Consider the following 16,670-nt stretch of genomic DNA (forward strand, 5'->3'; position numbering starts at 1 on the left):
ACATACGTTTACTCGATCCCTCTCTTCATTACAAGGTGCTCCGGGCTGAAGAGGGCAAGCTCTTTTACCAGAAGTGGAACTGCAACGATCGCGATGCGAACGTTCCTCTGACTTTGAAACCCACACCACTTGCTAGTGCTGACAGTATCTGTTTAAAGTGTTCGAGCTTTGTCCACCCTTGTCACATGTCCAGTTACAATATTTCTGGTTCGTTTAAAGTTACACCATTCCACGGTCTCATGTTGTACCTAACCGTCGGTAAGTTAACGTTAACTCTTTCAGATTCTGTTACTCCCAGTTGTCTTGTTCTATATCCCTCGATTTATTACCAAACAGTGATAGCATCAGTTCTGTCATGAAATAACCGCAATTCTCATGAATGGGTTTGTTGTACGTTTCCTGTGTCAAAGATGCATTTTTAATTTTAGGACTATATTTGACACAATCTAGTCCATGTTGATGTGGGGAATATATATCGGGGAATACTTGGCGACGACATATCATCTGAGAAACGTTGCACAAAAACATAAAGGTACCCTCACATCTATAGTGTATCGCTACAAGCGCGCTTCACATGAAATGCACGTGCATCATGAAACTGTGTATCACAGTGAACTGAAACCTATGACTGTACACTTTAAAACGCCACATCAATGGTACACCACATGCATTGCTTTAAGATACTATAAACGACAAGAAAAACACGGAAAAAAGTTTTGGAAATTAGGGAAATGAATCATTGATGTTCACCATGGTAACCATCTCCTGTCGTGCCGGTAACACCATTCACAACGTTGTCTAACAGTGGAAGAAACCAAGACCATACTTCCTTGATGTCTGGATGTTGATACGTTTATGGGTATCATTGGGTATAACATTCTAATCTTACAGCTTATCAGCCACTTAACGGAATGAGTATGTTTTTGCGCCGCTTTTAGAAACATTCCAACAATATTACGGTGTGGAACACCAGAAATGGGCTTCATACATTGTACCCTAGTGGGGAATCGAACACAGGTCTTCAGCGTGACTAGCGAACGCATCTATCACTAGACTTCCCCACCGACACAAGTCACTTAAGAGGACTCTCCTGAACAAATACAAAAGCCTGACGGTAAGAATTCCCATTTGGAGTTAAGGGCAAACATCAAAACCTGTTCCTCCTTTAGTTACGAGTGACGGAACATGTGACGTGCATACAAAATATTCATTATTTAGTAAATACAATGCCCCGCTGATGACTAACATGATGGTTATTGCATATTTATGCACACATTGATGTACGTTGACATAAAGGGTCACGCCTCTGTGATACATCCAGTAACCTTTCTTGGAAATGTATGAAATGGAATATTGTCTCACTGTCTTCCAACGCTTTTCGTTACACACAGGTCGCTCTGGCAGACTCACCTGGGACACACTTGGTTGACCCTGACTGTCACTGTAAGTTTGTAATGTACTTACTCGTACATCTGAAGAGTTAAATTTTCTATTCGAAAATGATTAAGGGATCGTTCATAATTTATGGATAGGATTGTGTGTGTGTGTGTGTGTGTGTGTGTGTGTGTGTGTGTGTGTGTGTGTTTGTATGTGTGTGTGTTTGTGTGTGTGTGTGTGAGAGAGAGAGAGACACAGAGAGAGAGAGACACAACTTTATTTTCGCACTGTTTCTAAAATGCCTCTCAAACACAGATATTAAGCATTGTACCTTTCACATCTCTCATGGGAAAATGCACAAAATTTGCGAAACTCCCTGTTTCAATGTCCTGCACCTCGTCCTTAAAATGGCGTCTTCCATTTCCCGAACTAGCTATAATTTTCCCAGTACAGCCTAAGCTACATATACTAACAAATATTGATTCCTTAATGCTTACGAGGCAAACGCGTGACCGAAAGGATCTCTTTAGACATATATGACCAGAAAGTCAACTCCGAATTTGGTAGTTTCCACGCTTTCGAACATTTAGGGTATTTATAACATGGCAAATCTTGGATGTTTACGGAGAACCCCGAAAATGTAATTACGGAATTTTGTTCCCAGACATAGTCAAATACATCTGAATATCATGTACCCTTAGGTTGCAAGAAATAAATATAATGGTTGAAGATAAATTTCGATCTTTTAGATATTTACTGAAGGAAAATCAAGTTCTGTGGATAGTCAACTTCTTTAGTGCAAGGCGTGCGACGTTCAGGTGTACAAGCAAGTGATGATAACGGTGTCATTTCCTACACCGAAAACGTCGCATTCATTGCAATAAAGAACTTGACTATCCATAGAACTTGTTTTTCCTTCACCTTACAGCTTCTAAAATGCCTCTGAAAGACAGATCTTAATTGCTGTGTTGACCATGACTGCATGAGAAAAGCATTTGAGTTACTAGAAACTGATTATGTCAACCATTTTCATCATTTATTGATGTCAATTTGCAAACAGAAGCATCATGGAAATCACTCCATGGTTCAAGATTAACAATTCCGCTTGTAGTATTACTAGCAAACAGTGTTGAAATCACCTGATACATATATAAACTCGAATTGCTGGCGTTTTGGAAACCGAACTAGAGTTTCGCCTAAATAAATGTGGTAAAACTGACTGCCTAGTTAATATTATGCACATATGTACGGCATTCATATTAGCTGGTATTCACTATACAACTGATATTTTTGTCTCTGTTCCTATACAGGACAATACCTTCGGATTTCCTCACGATGGGCGACCTGATTCCAAGTTCTGTGGATGCCGTGGATGTCAAAGCCGCACATGAGAAAATAAAAGACATTGAGAACAGTATGTTTTGGTATGGATGCCGAGTTTACCCCTTTTCTGAACACCGGGTGTCATCTCTGATTCGCAGTGATCATTCATATCATTTCCACCTTTATTTAAGAAAGGAATATTTTTCACGGGACAGTGGAGACATGTTGCTTAGATACACTTCGCCTTTCGCTGGCTTGGTCTTTTTCGTTTGTTGTTTAACGTCGCACTCAGATATATTCCGGCTATTTGGCGGCGGTCTGTAAATAATTAAATCTGGACCAGACAATCCAGTGACCAATATCATGAACATCGATCTGCACAACTGGATACGATATCATATGTCAACCTAGTCAGCGGGTTTGACCATCCGATCCCGTTAGTCGCCTCTTAGGACAAGCATGGGTTACGGAAGATAAATTCTTGTTCTTTTATAGTGCCCTGAAGAAAGAATGTGAAGTTTCTTTTTTGACTCAGTATATTTCTAATCTGATAACTAGGAGTTTTGTCATGTTTCTTTAGTTGTACCTTAACATGCTGAAACAAATATCAAACTTGTAAAAACGACTCTCTAAGAACGTTTCCTCAATGTTACACAGGCGGCAGTCTTTCCAAATTGTCATACATTGTATTATATTTATATTTATGTCACGTCCCATAAACTATAAATGAGTGCACTTCAATTTGAAAATACAGTTTCTTGTTTATTTTACAGGGCTGTATTCAAGTTCAAGAAGGGTATAATCAAGGCCACATCAACAGGGACAGATTTCAAATCATTTCAAGCTCAGTTTTCAGGTACATGTTTGCACACAGACACGTTTTCTGACTTAGTTCAATGAACAAGTATATTCTTTTACCTTTATAAACGTTTCTGCTTTTCTAAAATATGGCCGCCAGGAACGACTTTATTGTATCTATCCAGTCTCGAACCCGAACCACTAGACTTTCCGAATATGAGAGAAATTTATCTTATTTGTTCAGTATATTGCATTGTCTGTTTGTCAAAACCAGGATGACAACACACACAAAAAAAGAAATATTTATAGTGTAGATAAATTACAGCAAATGACATGTTATCACGAACTGACCACGTATATCACCACCTATATTTCAAATTTCATGATGTTGAAGTTTGCATCATTATCACGTTTCTTTTACAGATGACGAGGTAGCGTTTGCTTCCCTTCGCCTTAAAGGCGACAACGTTTTCGTGTTGTGGATAGGTGAAAAATCACAACAGACAGACAAGTTAATGGCGACTGCAGTGGCACCGTTTATACAGGCCATCATAAAGGCATGTGTCCATACAAACATAGAGTCGGCTCGTTTCCTATACAGGAGACATCCGTGAAGGTCCTGGTTAGAATATTAGTCTTCAGTAATCTTTGCTTGCCGCAAGATGCGGCTAACGGAATCGGGTGGTGACACATCTCATCGGTTTCCATTTGCACAGATCGATGCTCATGATGTTGATCACTGGATTGTCTGGTTCAGTTATTTACAGATCGCCGCCATATAGCTGAAATATGGCTGACTGCGTGGTGAAACTCACCCACTCACTCTTAAAGGAGACTTTACTAGAAGTTCCATAGTTTATTCAATCCCAGCCACCATTAGGAAAGCCGTGAAATGATGATGCTTCCTGTTGCCACTCCTGGCTTCTGAAGACTGTTTGATAATGTGAGGTTTTGTATGGAGACTAGATATACCTTCACAGATGCATGTTTAGAATCAGCCAGTGGCGATATGATCTCAACAATTTCGTTTGTTGATAAACAATCTCACAAAGCACTAAGGTGATCGTAAACCACTAAGGTAACCTTAGTGCAATGTTCAAGAATGGTAGTTAGAGTTAACCATATTAAAGCTTGTTTCGTCGAAGGACACTTTGTGGAACGGGGCCTAGATGCTAGAGCATCAGTAAGCACTAGTGGGCTCGGTTTCAGTGTACAGTGTCTGAGGGCTCGGATTCAGTGTACAGTGTCTGAGGGCTCGGATTCAGTGTACAGTGTCTGAGGGCTCGGATTCAGTGTACAGTGTCTGAGGGCTCGGATTCAGTGTACAGTGTCTGAGGGCTCGGATTCAGTGTACAGTGTCTGAGGGCTCGGATTCAGTGTACAGTGTCTGAGGGCTCGGATTCAGTGTACAGTGTCTGAGGGCTCGGATTCAGTGTACAGTGTCTGAGGGCTCGGATTCAGTGTACAGTGTCTGAGGACTCGGATTCAGTGTACAGTGTCTGAGGGCTCGGATTCAGTGTACAGTGTCTGAGGGCTCGGATTCAGTGTACAGTGTCTGAGGGCTCGGATTCAGTGTTCAGTGTCTGAGGTTCAATATCTTATGCATCGTGGCAGTTCAAAGCACCTTGACGTTAATCATTAGTCACGGGCAATATTCTGATTTTTATTATTGACTCTAAACAGTACAGCATTTCTATTTTTCATGAAAATATCTTTGAAAATATCAGCTTTTCCGAATTTGGTTTGAATGAAAATGAATTGTTAGTATCTGACAGCAGTTCCCACTTACACGAATATAAACCTATATAAAGCCTCATGACTGAATGTTACATGGGATTGTGTTTTCAGACATTTGCATACGAGTATACAACCAGCAAGAAAGCTGATATCAACGAGGACCACCTTGTTAAACTCTTGAAGGAGGCAAAGGGAACTACATGAGTCCATAAAAGCCTGGAAGATAACCATGGAAGATAGTTCCCTTGATTCCTCTTAAGACGAAATACGTCAAGCCATAAACGTTTTTGATCCCGATGCAGTATTTACAAATAAAAAAGTAAAACAGTTTCAGCATTTGATTTGGTACCATGTGTTTTGTTCAAATATACACGGACGCAACATGAGCGAGCAAATGCCTTGATAAGTTGTCATGCATAGTTGTTGGTGCGCGGGGCTATTTTTTCAGTAGAATGAAACGCATCAAGACGCTGCGAATCACGATTGTAAGGGTTCCAAACCCCAAAAGACGAAGACTTTGATAAAACGGTCAGTGAATGCCTCGCTCAGAATCCAGAACAGCAACAATTACGATGTCCTTTGTTGCAAGATAATTCATTGTAAAGATGTGGTGAAACTAACTGTGCTGGTGTTGGTTGTTATATTTAGACATGAAATCAAGTTAAATCTGGAAACTCCCATAACATTGAACGGGTTATTTCCAAAAGTGAAACTAAACCTTACGAGTGAATAAATCAGTAACAGAACCCGTGTAAGTCAACGAACAGCAATGATTTCTTCTGGTTTGTTTGTTGTTTAACGCCGCGCTCAGCAATATTCCAGCTATATGTCATCGGACTGTGTTTAATTGAGTCTGGATCAGACAATCGAGAGATGAACATCATGAACATCGATCTACGTAATTCGGATACAATGACACGTGTCAACCAAATCAGCCCTATCCCGTTAGTTGCCTCTTACGACAAGAATGGTTACTGAAGATCAATTTTCAATCACACACTCACTCGCACAGGACCGTTTATGAAAGCAAGATTTCTACACTCAGATATGATATGTCCTCGCTTACAGCAAAAACTATAAGTAGGCGGAAATCCAGAAACATTAGAACTAACTGGAGTAAAACGTGATTTTAGAACATTTGTCAATAAACGCGGAATAGGAGAGGTTGAGTTATCCTTTCCTGATCTATACTATGTGGCTTTAAAACTTGACTGCCTATAGCTAAAACTAACCCTTTTTAATTAGCGAATAAGAACTAAATTAAGAGCTTAAGTAGCAGTCTGGAGCAACTGACTCACTCTCTGCTCATCAAGAAAAGTCTCAATGCCTCCCGAGACACACTGTTCAAAATCTACATGCAAAACTGCATCATACTGTCATAATTACCACAGACATCTTTTACAGTACACAACTTATTTAAGAAACGCATCCTCCTTTTTAGCAAACCTTTTCCAGTAGGATCCAGGGACCAATTCGTAAGATTTCAAAACTGCTGCTTAGGCAATCTGGTTGTCAGAACTTCTAGACTTATTTTCTTTCCAGGTAGACTGTATTTGAGCTTTCCCCAGAACACACTTTGCAACACCATGGTCCACCAATTCTCAGAAAGAAGAGGAGAAAATAATCATTTATGAAAAAAACTCAGGAAAGACAATGCAGTCGTAGGGTTTTCATCACCACCACCACCACCACCATCATCATCATCATCATCATCAAGTAATAACTTATATAGCGCAATAACCCAGTCACCATAACTGCTTTAAAGCGCTTTTAGGTCTAGGCGTATGTCTTGGAGAAAAGGTTGGTTTTGAGATTGGTTTTAAAAGTGGCCAAAGTATTGACAAGATTCAGCTTTTTTAATGACAGATCATTCGTGTCATCTCTGTCTTGTCATGACCATCGCTTCCAGTACTTGTAAAACAGTTGCTAGCTGCGTCACTTCGGCTTTTCCCATTGAAGTATTATCCAAACCAGAATAAAACTCCATTCATTAACTGTGGAACAGAGTGATGAAGGACATTATTTAAAGGTGATCTAGCCCACGATCTCGTGGAAATTGAGTGTTAGATTAGCTTCCCAAACCATGTCGCTCGGAAATGGATTTAGTGGTCGGTGATTTTGATGATAACGTGCCATCGTAGTTTACACATCGATCACCTGATAGTGTGGTCACTACTGCGTTGTGACACTAGCAAACACATTTGATACAACAGATCCAATGATATACGTCCCTTCAATATTCAAGCAATGTCAGGGCAGACCAATGAGGGGACTCGACCCTTCTCCCCATCCCCACTTCATCCCTCTCTTTGGAGTCATTTGGCGCCTTGATGTGCACGTTAAATTTTCAAAATATCAACCATGAACTTGCGCGAAATGACCAAACACATTTTACAACCACATACTTCTGGAAGTATGTGAAAGGTTAAAGGATATAATGAGTGGAACACCGAAAATGTGGAACACACAAGATGTGTGTTCAGTTGACATCTTCTTTCCACCCTACTTTCCAAGACTGACATATCAGGTTATATGCTTACTAAATATAACCATAAAATCATAATTTAGTACGGATAATGTCCCATATGATTACAAATGAGATCCTTAAACCACATTAATGCCCTTTTGATATATGTTGACAGAAAAAGTCACACCTCTGTGAATGATCCAAGCACCATCTTGAATGAAATGGAAAGATAGAAAGCTTTACTGCCTGCGACACTCTTATCACCTGAGGTCCACAACAGACCCAGCAGCAGAACCACCTCGGGAGGGACCCGGATGAACCCAACTGTGAAGGTAATGAAACTACTTATGCACTTACATGTATTTCTTCTAAAGATCCAATTCTATATATGGAAGCGTTGCCGTTTTCTTATCGCGTCTGTTGAAATAGAACGTTTCCCAGAGATTTGATAATATTGTCTGGTATGTTTTGATAAAATCTTGGATAGGCAATAAGTAGTTAGATGAACATGAGAACATGAAAGAAAATGCCTCTATTTTTGTTTAGAAGGGGACATGTTTATCCTGCTCTCTGAGTCACTGTTTCTGTGCAGAGTTTTCTGCCTGAGATGAATCGTTTTTAAAATTTGTAAACCATAACATAATATGCAAAAATTGCTTTGAAAATTTTGTCAGTGGGATGTATATTTTGATGTTCTGATGCAAAGTTAGAACGTGAAAATTACCATAATGTTGTTTTTCCACTTGGTATGTGCACGTTTTGTATGTTAAAAAGTGTTTCTTGTCGGCCATGTTGATAGTGCTTGTTTCGCAGAATGGGCTATGGATTCTGAATTCACAAGTAGAATATACATGTACAGCCAACCAGTTTTGAGGAAACTTTGAGGAATATGTTGAGAAATATAATGCTACGTTGAAATAAAGTGGAAAGAGAAAACATGACTATATTGAGACAAATTAAAATAGCAAATCTTAAGTCCATTGTGATATCCTCCTGGGCTGACGAGTAAAAGGCGACTTAGAGCATTGGGTGGTCAAGCTCGCTGACTTTGTTGACACATGTCATCGGTTCCCAAATGCGCGATGCTCAGGCTCGATACTCCTGCCGTTGATCATTGCATCGTCTGGTCCAGACTCGATTATTTACAGACCGCATATAGCTGGAATACTGCCGAGTGCGGCGTAATACAAAACCCCCTCACTCACACGCTCCTGGATTGACGCTGGACTCAGTGTGAAGTCGCTGAGCTCCGATGTTTTGATTAAGGACAAACAAAACTATTGGTGAGATAATCAGCCTTAAGAGGTTGGCTAAAGGTGACATTGTGTCGTGCTGCCTGAGCAACCCAAGACGGCTAAATCAACAAACACTATATTACCACTTTTGTTATTTTGTACAAGTAACATACTTCCTCGTGATGTATACATTTATGTACTTACACGTGCTCCCAGTCTATCAGGGTCAGAGTGCACGTATATCCAGCCTTGGGGTGTTATAAATGCCAGCGACAAATCGCACAAATGTAAAAGTACAGCCTTGACCTCGCTGCTGTGGGGATCATTCATATGTTAATTACTTTTCTGAAAATATACCATGTATGGTGTCCCATGCCTTAAGGTTGCTGATTTTATTGCTAAAATTGGCGTAAAACCGTACTCAGTCACATAATATAGGGAAGTGGGGGAAATCCAACATATCACCAGCTATAAATAAGCTGCAATGTTGAAAACTGTCCTATGCAATCCCTGTTTTGACTTTCACCATACGTTCCCGACATATTTCGTGTGAATAAATGACTAGACTTTGCATGTGTTTGTGACTGGTGCAACTGGCGGAGCAGGATAGGTTCACCTTCCTCGCGAACACCTGGTGTCGTCACTATTTCACAGTGATTCATGTCAACGTATCACATGTAAGACTGCAAGATAAACCACGAATACGTGATGTGTGTATTTTTTATATTGAAAGGACAGATCATTTGATGTGTAGGAATGGACTTTCATTAGTGATGCAGAGCTTGGGAGTAAAGGGATTTATACTACAAGGATAAAGAAAGGAACATACATGTTAGTAATGATCAATACATGTCTGAAATGCATATTACTCTTTAATGTAGTGATTAATTCTGAAGACCACTGGTTGCCTTTCATGACCTGTTACCTAATACCATGACATATAACTCGCTTGTTCTGAACTATATCAACTGCTTCGTGTCAAATTTTACCTGCTTACCATAAAATAAGATCTGGTTGCCATTACCCATTTGCCACGAACTACACGCATTATCTGTTGGCTATGATCTACAATCCCCTTGCCTTTAATCATTATTTGGTTGCTATGATCTGTAATCTTCTTGCTATGAACTATTATCTGCTGGATATGATCTATAAACCCGTTGCCATGAATTATTATCAACCTGCTATGATCTACAATATCTTTGCAATGAACTATTATCAACCTGCTATGATCTACAATATCGTTGCAATGAACTATTATCAACCTGCTATGATCTATAATCTCCTTGCCACGAACTATTATATCTGCTGGCTATGATCTATAATCCCGTTGATTATTATCAACCTGTTGGGATCTATAAATCCGTTGTCATGAACTATTATCTGTCGACTATGATCTATAATTTCGTTGTCATGAACTACATGTATTATCTGCTGGCTATGATCTATAATTTCGTTGTCATGAACTATTATCTGCCGACTATGATCTATAATTTCGTTGTCATGAACTACATGTATTATCTGCTGGCTATGATCTATAATTTCGTTGTCATGAACTATTATCAACCTGTTGTGATCTGTAATGCCGTTGCCATGAACTACTATCTACTTCCTATGTTCTGTAATCCCGTCGTCATCAATTATTATCTGCTGGCTATGATCTATAATCCCCTTGCCATGAAGCGCGACAATGCGACATATATTTTGTCGCATTGTAGTTGTCGCGTTTTAGTCAGTATGTTATAATGCATACTATGATCAGTGTTTTTATAAAGCGCGACACGTTAAATTCGACATTTCATCGTTTTAGTGAAGTTTTACATATCTTAGATACGCCGACAAAGCGACATATTTTGACCTTGAACATTGTCGCTATGTCGCGTGTCGCACTTTGGAGGAACAGAGAAAATGTTAATCAAAACTCGACACGCGACATCGCGACAATACGACAAATGGGCGAAATGTCGAGTTGTCGCATTGTCGCGCTTTGCTTAATTTTTGCCTCATTTTGCTTGTTTTTGAGAGGGTGACAACGCGACAATGTCCCTTCTCGGATTCCATATTTCCTTGATAAAGGTGTAAGTATCTACACAAGGACATAGCGTCCTCATTCATAACTCGGAACTTTTGGGATAACACATATAGACAAAAAGGAGGTGTTCCATATGCACCCATTGTGTACCCGTCCACATGGATCTTTATATTTCTTTATGGTTATTACTCAGACTTATCTGCTCGGGTTAACAAAATTAAAACAAAGTAATTTGATAGCGCAAGTATATATATATGGATGACAACTACTTTAATTCTAGAGCACGACATTTCGATACAGGTTATTAAATCAAAGAATTTAATTAGAATTAAAGAAGTTGCCATCCATATATATTTGTTCTGTCTGACTTTCAGCTTCTAAAGGTGCCATCCAGAGAAGCCAAGGCAATTTGGCCACGACCTTCACCTTTAGGTATATGTAATATATCGTTCAATACTCATCAAATGACCAGTTCAACTCACAAAATCACAAAGACTCTGTGACATATCGCAAAGTTTCCGTCGCAACAATCACAAAGACTCCTCTCACTGTAACCAGGTGCCCTGTCAGTGAATGACCTCGCCACAAGGTTGTATGACAAAAGGGATGATTACAACTGTAAAATAGTCAACTTTCCTTTAAGGTCGACACCCGCGCCTGGTGTTTACATTTCGAAAGTCCTTTTCACCAAGATTCCAAAGTAAAGAGAGTCATGCAATTCTTGCTCAGAAGTTGTAAGATCAAAGCTACAACATTCAGTTCCCCAGTAAAACTTTCAAAACGTTTATGACAGACATGTGTTACATTTTAACATTTGACGCGTCAGTAATGAAAATGATTTGCGTTGCAATTTGTTAGACGGACTTGTGCCATACCATCTTTCCAGGAGAACAATTGACAAGCCATTGCATGTGTTAATGACAGATGCGCTCACCTTTTCGCGAGGAGTTGATATCATGACTATTAAATATTAATTCATCAGCACCTGCTCCATCATCTATCTGCAATATTGCTGACTGATTGAAGCAATAAACAAGAAACAAACATATGATCATAATATAATCACTACTATGGAAGGATCATGTCGCTTATAATATACTTACGTACACCTCGTGTATGAATCGAAGAGATGCATGTGCATTATGCATGCGTTCAGGCATAAATTGCGGGCTTGACTGGAAGTCGTTCACTTGTTTTCTGAACATAGCAGTTATGACTAGGTTAACGAGGCATCAACGACAACATTGCTAATGGACGTTTACGCTGTCCCCAGCGACGTTTCTTTTGCCTTATCGGGCGGTGGGGGTAGCCTAGTGGATAAAGCGTTCGCCCGTCACGCCGAAGACCAGGTTTGATTCCCCACATGGGTACAATGTGTAATGCTCATCTCTGTTGTCCCCCACCATGGTTTTGCTGGAGTGTTGCTAAAGGCGGCGTCAAACTGAACTCAGCCACCCATTCACTCTTTTCCTGTCAGTATATATTTCTGTTTCTGTTCACATGCAGGAAAAAACTACCGACTTCTTTAACATGGGCAACCTGATTCCTAGTTCCGCCAAGAAAGAAGCAACAGATACATTATCAGCTGTTCAGGGTGGTGGCAGTTGGTATGGATGCCGTGCCCACATTTTTAAACACAGTCATCACTGTTTGCAATATTCCAGTCATATGGAAGCGGTCTGTAAATAATCGAGTCCGGACCAATCCAGTGATCAACAACATGCTCGATGCATATGCCCTGACCGGATTATTTACAGGCCGCCGTGATATAAATGGAATATTTCTAATCGCTTGCGTTAAATAACAAGAATAATAAATAAATGACAAGAAAGCAAAAATCTAAATATGTTTTGAATGGATCAAGGACACGTGCTTTTACAGGTCGTTGATGTCTTAACTCTTTTAAGAATTTAATTCACTTTAATGTGTTGATTTGTCACTCACCTTGTAAGGGTCCCCCTATACAGTGTTAAGTATTTGGATTAACATTATATTTTGTTTAAAGTAACATTATCATATATTCATAACAGAATGGTATCTTATTACTGTAAATCAAGAATGATATCTTACATATTACACTGTACACTGATTGTGTCGTTAAGAAAAACAAAATATATGTGACGTATTCTTTTCGGTTGACTTGCAGGGAGATTTTCAAGATTGAGAACGGTAAAATGAAGCCCAGCTCAAAGGGGAAAGACTTTACAAAATTATTAACTCAGTTTTCAGGTAATCTTCAGTATGTACGTGTACGCGTTCCGGGTGTATGTACGTGTTCCGGGTGTATGTACGTGTTCCGGGTGTAGTTACGTGTTCCGGGTGTATGTACGTGTTCCGGGTGTATGTACGTGTTCAGGATGTATGTACGTGTTCCGGATGTATGTACGTGTTCCGGGTGTATGTACGTGTTCCGGGTGTATGTACGTGTTCCGGGTGTATGTACGTGTTCCGGGTGTATGTACGTGTTCCGGGTGTATGTACGTGTTCCGGGTGTATGTACGTGTTCCGGGTGTATGTACGTGTTCCGGGTGTATGTACGTGTTCCGGATGTATGTACGTGTTCCGGATGTATGTACGTGTTCCGGATGCATGTACGTGTTTCGAGTGTATGTACATGTTTCGGATGTATGTACGTGTTCCGGATGTATGTACGTGTTCCGGATGTATGTACGTGTTTCGAGTGTATGTACGTGTTTCGGGTGTATGTACGTGTTCCGGGTGCATGTACGTGTTTCGGGTGTATGTACGTGTTTCGGGTGTATGTACGTGTTCCGGATGCATGTACGTGTTTCGAGTGTATGTACGTGTTTCGGGTGTATGTACGTGTTCCGGATGCATGTACGTGTTTCGAGTGTATGTACGTGTTTCGGGTGTATGTACATGTTTCGGGTGTATGTACGTGTTCCGGGTGTATACTCGTGTTTGAATGCACAATGAAGACCTGTTCATTGTTGGTCCTTAGGCTGAAATCCGGTCAACAGAGTAAGATCCGATCATTTGGGTCACTACACTCACATATTAAAAATATGAATTTTACATCTATTTTGAGTCCTGTTTCGATGACAATATGGACGAAGTCATCTTTCCCTTTGCAGATAAAGAAGTATCATTTGGCTACTATCGCCATGAAGCCGGCGTGTTCTTGCTTATTGTGTGGGCAGGGCAAAGGTCATCGCCTACAGACAAGTTAACCCTGGTTACAGCAACACCGTTTTTACTGGCCGTAATAAAGGCAGGCATTCACATCAGGCATACAGAGAAGCATAATTACCTCGATATATCTCGGCGCGGTGGGGTAGACTAATGATTAAAGCGTCGGCTTGTCACGCTTAAGACCCGGGTTCGATTCCCCACATGGATACGTTATGTGAAGTCCATATCTGGTGTCCCTTGTCGTGGTTTTGCTGGAATATTGCTAAAAGCGGGTTAAAAGCAGTGCCGATACGTCGAATCATGCTTGAGTGGTTCTGTGCTAACAGGTCGACTTTCAGACTGTGTTAAGACACTGGAAGCGTCTAAGTTAGAATGATGATCAGGTCCTGTGGGGGTAAAACCACTGATACTCGGATTTAGTCTTCGGTGTCTGAATGGGTTATCCATGTTAAATTTTATTTCAATGGTTTTACGCCGCCGTTAGCAATATTAGCAACATCCCAGCATTATTACTGTAGAGGACACCAGAAATGGGCTTCACCCATTATACCCGTGTGGGGAATCGAACCCGGGTCTTCGCCGTGATGAGCGAACGCTTTATCCACATGACTACCCCAACGCCCTACCATTCGTTATAACGTTATTACATATTCCCTGTCACGTGCAAGCACGTGCTACATAAATCATACAGACTTAACCGCAACGTCGATCCCCTTTCCCCTTGACCTCAGTAACGCGAATTTAGATAGGTTCAGGCAGATGTTCTGGAGCCACTTCACTTCAAGCTACACGGAGAACAAAATTATTGAAATATCCAAGATAAAATAAGATTAAATACATTGTACATCATACTAGGTCTAATCCTTGCTTTGACATGAGTTAATAGTCTGGTAAAACGTCTGAAAGTCTTTATTTGTCTTATGGTAAAGCATCGTATTGTATCTGTATAGTATATTTCCGTGCGTGCATGCGAGTGCGTCTGTGCTTCTTTCGTACATTATTAGTTACCTGACAACGCTTCCAAATCAGAACAAAGGAGAATGACATATCCTTGTAGTAGATCCAAACTTGATGACTCCAATGACTTTCTGCTGACTGTCATTGGTACAATATGTAAAGCACAATTTTGGTGTCCCCCGCTGTGATATTGGAATATTACTAAATGCGGTGTAAAATCATAAAATAGGAAAATCCCTCAGTCACATGATTGTTTATTTGCTTTCAGACGTTTGCGGATCAGTTAATGACTGGGAAATTGGCTGGAGTCGACCTTGACAGTATCACTAAACTCGTCAACAAAGCAAAAGGACTTACTAAAGGAATTCCATAACAATGATTTCTGGGGATATGCTTTTCTTGTTTCCCCATGAAATCAACTACGACAAGTCATTATCCGTAAGCGTGTATCATTACGAACTAACATGTAAACATTTCATGTGTGTTTTTTAAGTTTGTTAGCTCAAAATGTAAAATACATACAATCTAGGCGTGCAAATGTCTTGCATTGTTTTTCGTTCGCCAAGTGTGATCACAGGCCAACTGTAGCGCAAATGGATTGCGCAGCATAGAGAACATGACCAGTCCAGTCTTTTTACATGCGAGCGAAGCTTCGTTCGTAGATAAGAAGACTTGTTTTATTCTCTATGCTGCGCAACCCCATTTGCGCTACAGCTGGCCTGTGGTGTGGTGAACACAGTATGTCGACAAGACAGGGATGCCTGAATGAAATAGACGAGCCTGGAAATTCGAATGTTCGACGATGTAACCGACACATTGTCCTCGTCGTCAAATGTGGGATATCCTAGTGGGTAAAACGTTCGCTCGTCATACTTAAGACCCGGGTTCGATTCCCCACATGGGTACAATGTGAGAACCCATTTCTGGCGTCTCCCTTTCTCATATTGATGGCATATTGTTACATACAGTGTTAAAAAGGAAAGTTATTGCCACTGATTCTGCACAAAACGATTTTGTGAAGTTCGAATCTATTATTAGTCTACCACTGCAACAGAGGAAAGTGACTAGCTTTGAATGGCGATTCAAAGAGCTGAATTGAAGTTTGTAAATTCTGTCTACGATTGACTCATCCATCTTGAATGTAATGAAACAACACCAGATCTTGATAGGGGTGAAAATTATCGTAGGTCGTGTTTATTCCATATGACCCAAAGTCACTTGGGGCATGTGGCATAACACAGTGGTTAAAGCGTTCGCTCGTCACACCGAAGACCCAGGTTCGATATCAATCGTGGGAAGAATGTGTGAATGGTGTTCCCCGCCGTGATATTGCTGGAATATTGTTAAAACGAAACACATTCACTCACTCAAAGTCACGTGAACTTTTGTGAAAGAATGCTTTTCTGAAATTTCTGATTTCCTAAAACATGTTTGCTGACGCTTGAGAGCCTTGTTTGTGTAAAACGTTCTCTTGGCAAAGCCAAGTATATTCATCTTCTCACTTATTTAGTTCGCATTTAAAGCAGCTTAGTATGCTCTTGCTTGTAAGTGGGATTGCACTCATGCTTGCAGGGTTTGTGTTTCGTGCGAT

General features: G+C 40.3%; 1 protein-coding gene across 1 annotated transcript; it reads left to right on the top strand.

The window, feature by feature from the left end:
• The first annotated feature begins 2,712 nt into the window (after nt 1-2,712).
• LOC137257491 (uncharacterized) lies at nt 2,713-15,452 on the top strand. The gene is made up of 4 exons (XM_067794821.1): nt 2,713-2,801; nt 3,474-3,556; nt 14,065-14,201; nt 15,348-15,452. Exons 1-4 carry the CDS (start codon nt 2,713-2,715, stop codon nt 15,450-15,452), a joined length of 414 nt encoding a protein of 137 aa, XP_067650922.1.
• The last annotated feature ends 1,218 nt before the right edge of the window (nt 15,453-16,670 follow it).

The sequence above is a fragment of the Haliotis asinina genome, chromosome 12, assembly GCF_037392515.1.
Source record: "Haliotis asinina isolate JCU_RB_2024 chromosome 12, JCU_Hal_asi_v2, whole genome shotgun sequence".
NCBI classification, from domain to species: Eukaryota; Metazoa; Mollusca; class Gastropoda; order Lepetellida; family Haliotidae; genus Haliotis; species Haliotis asinina.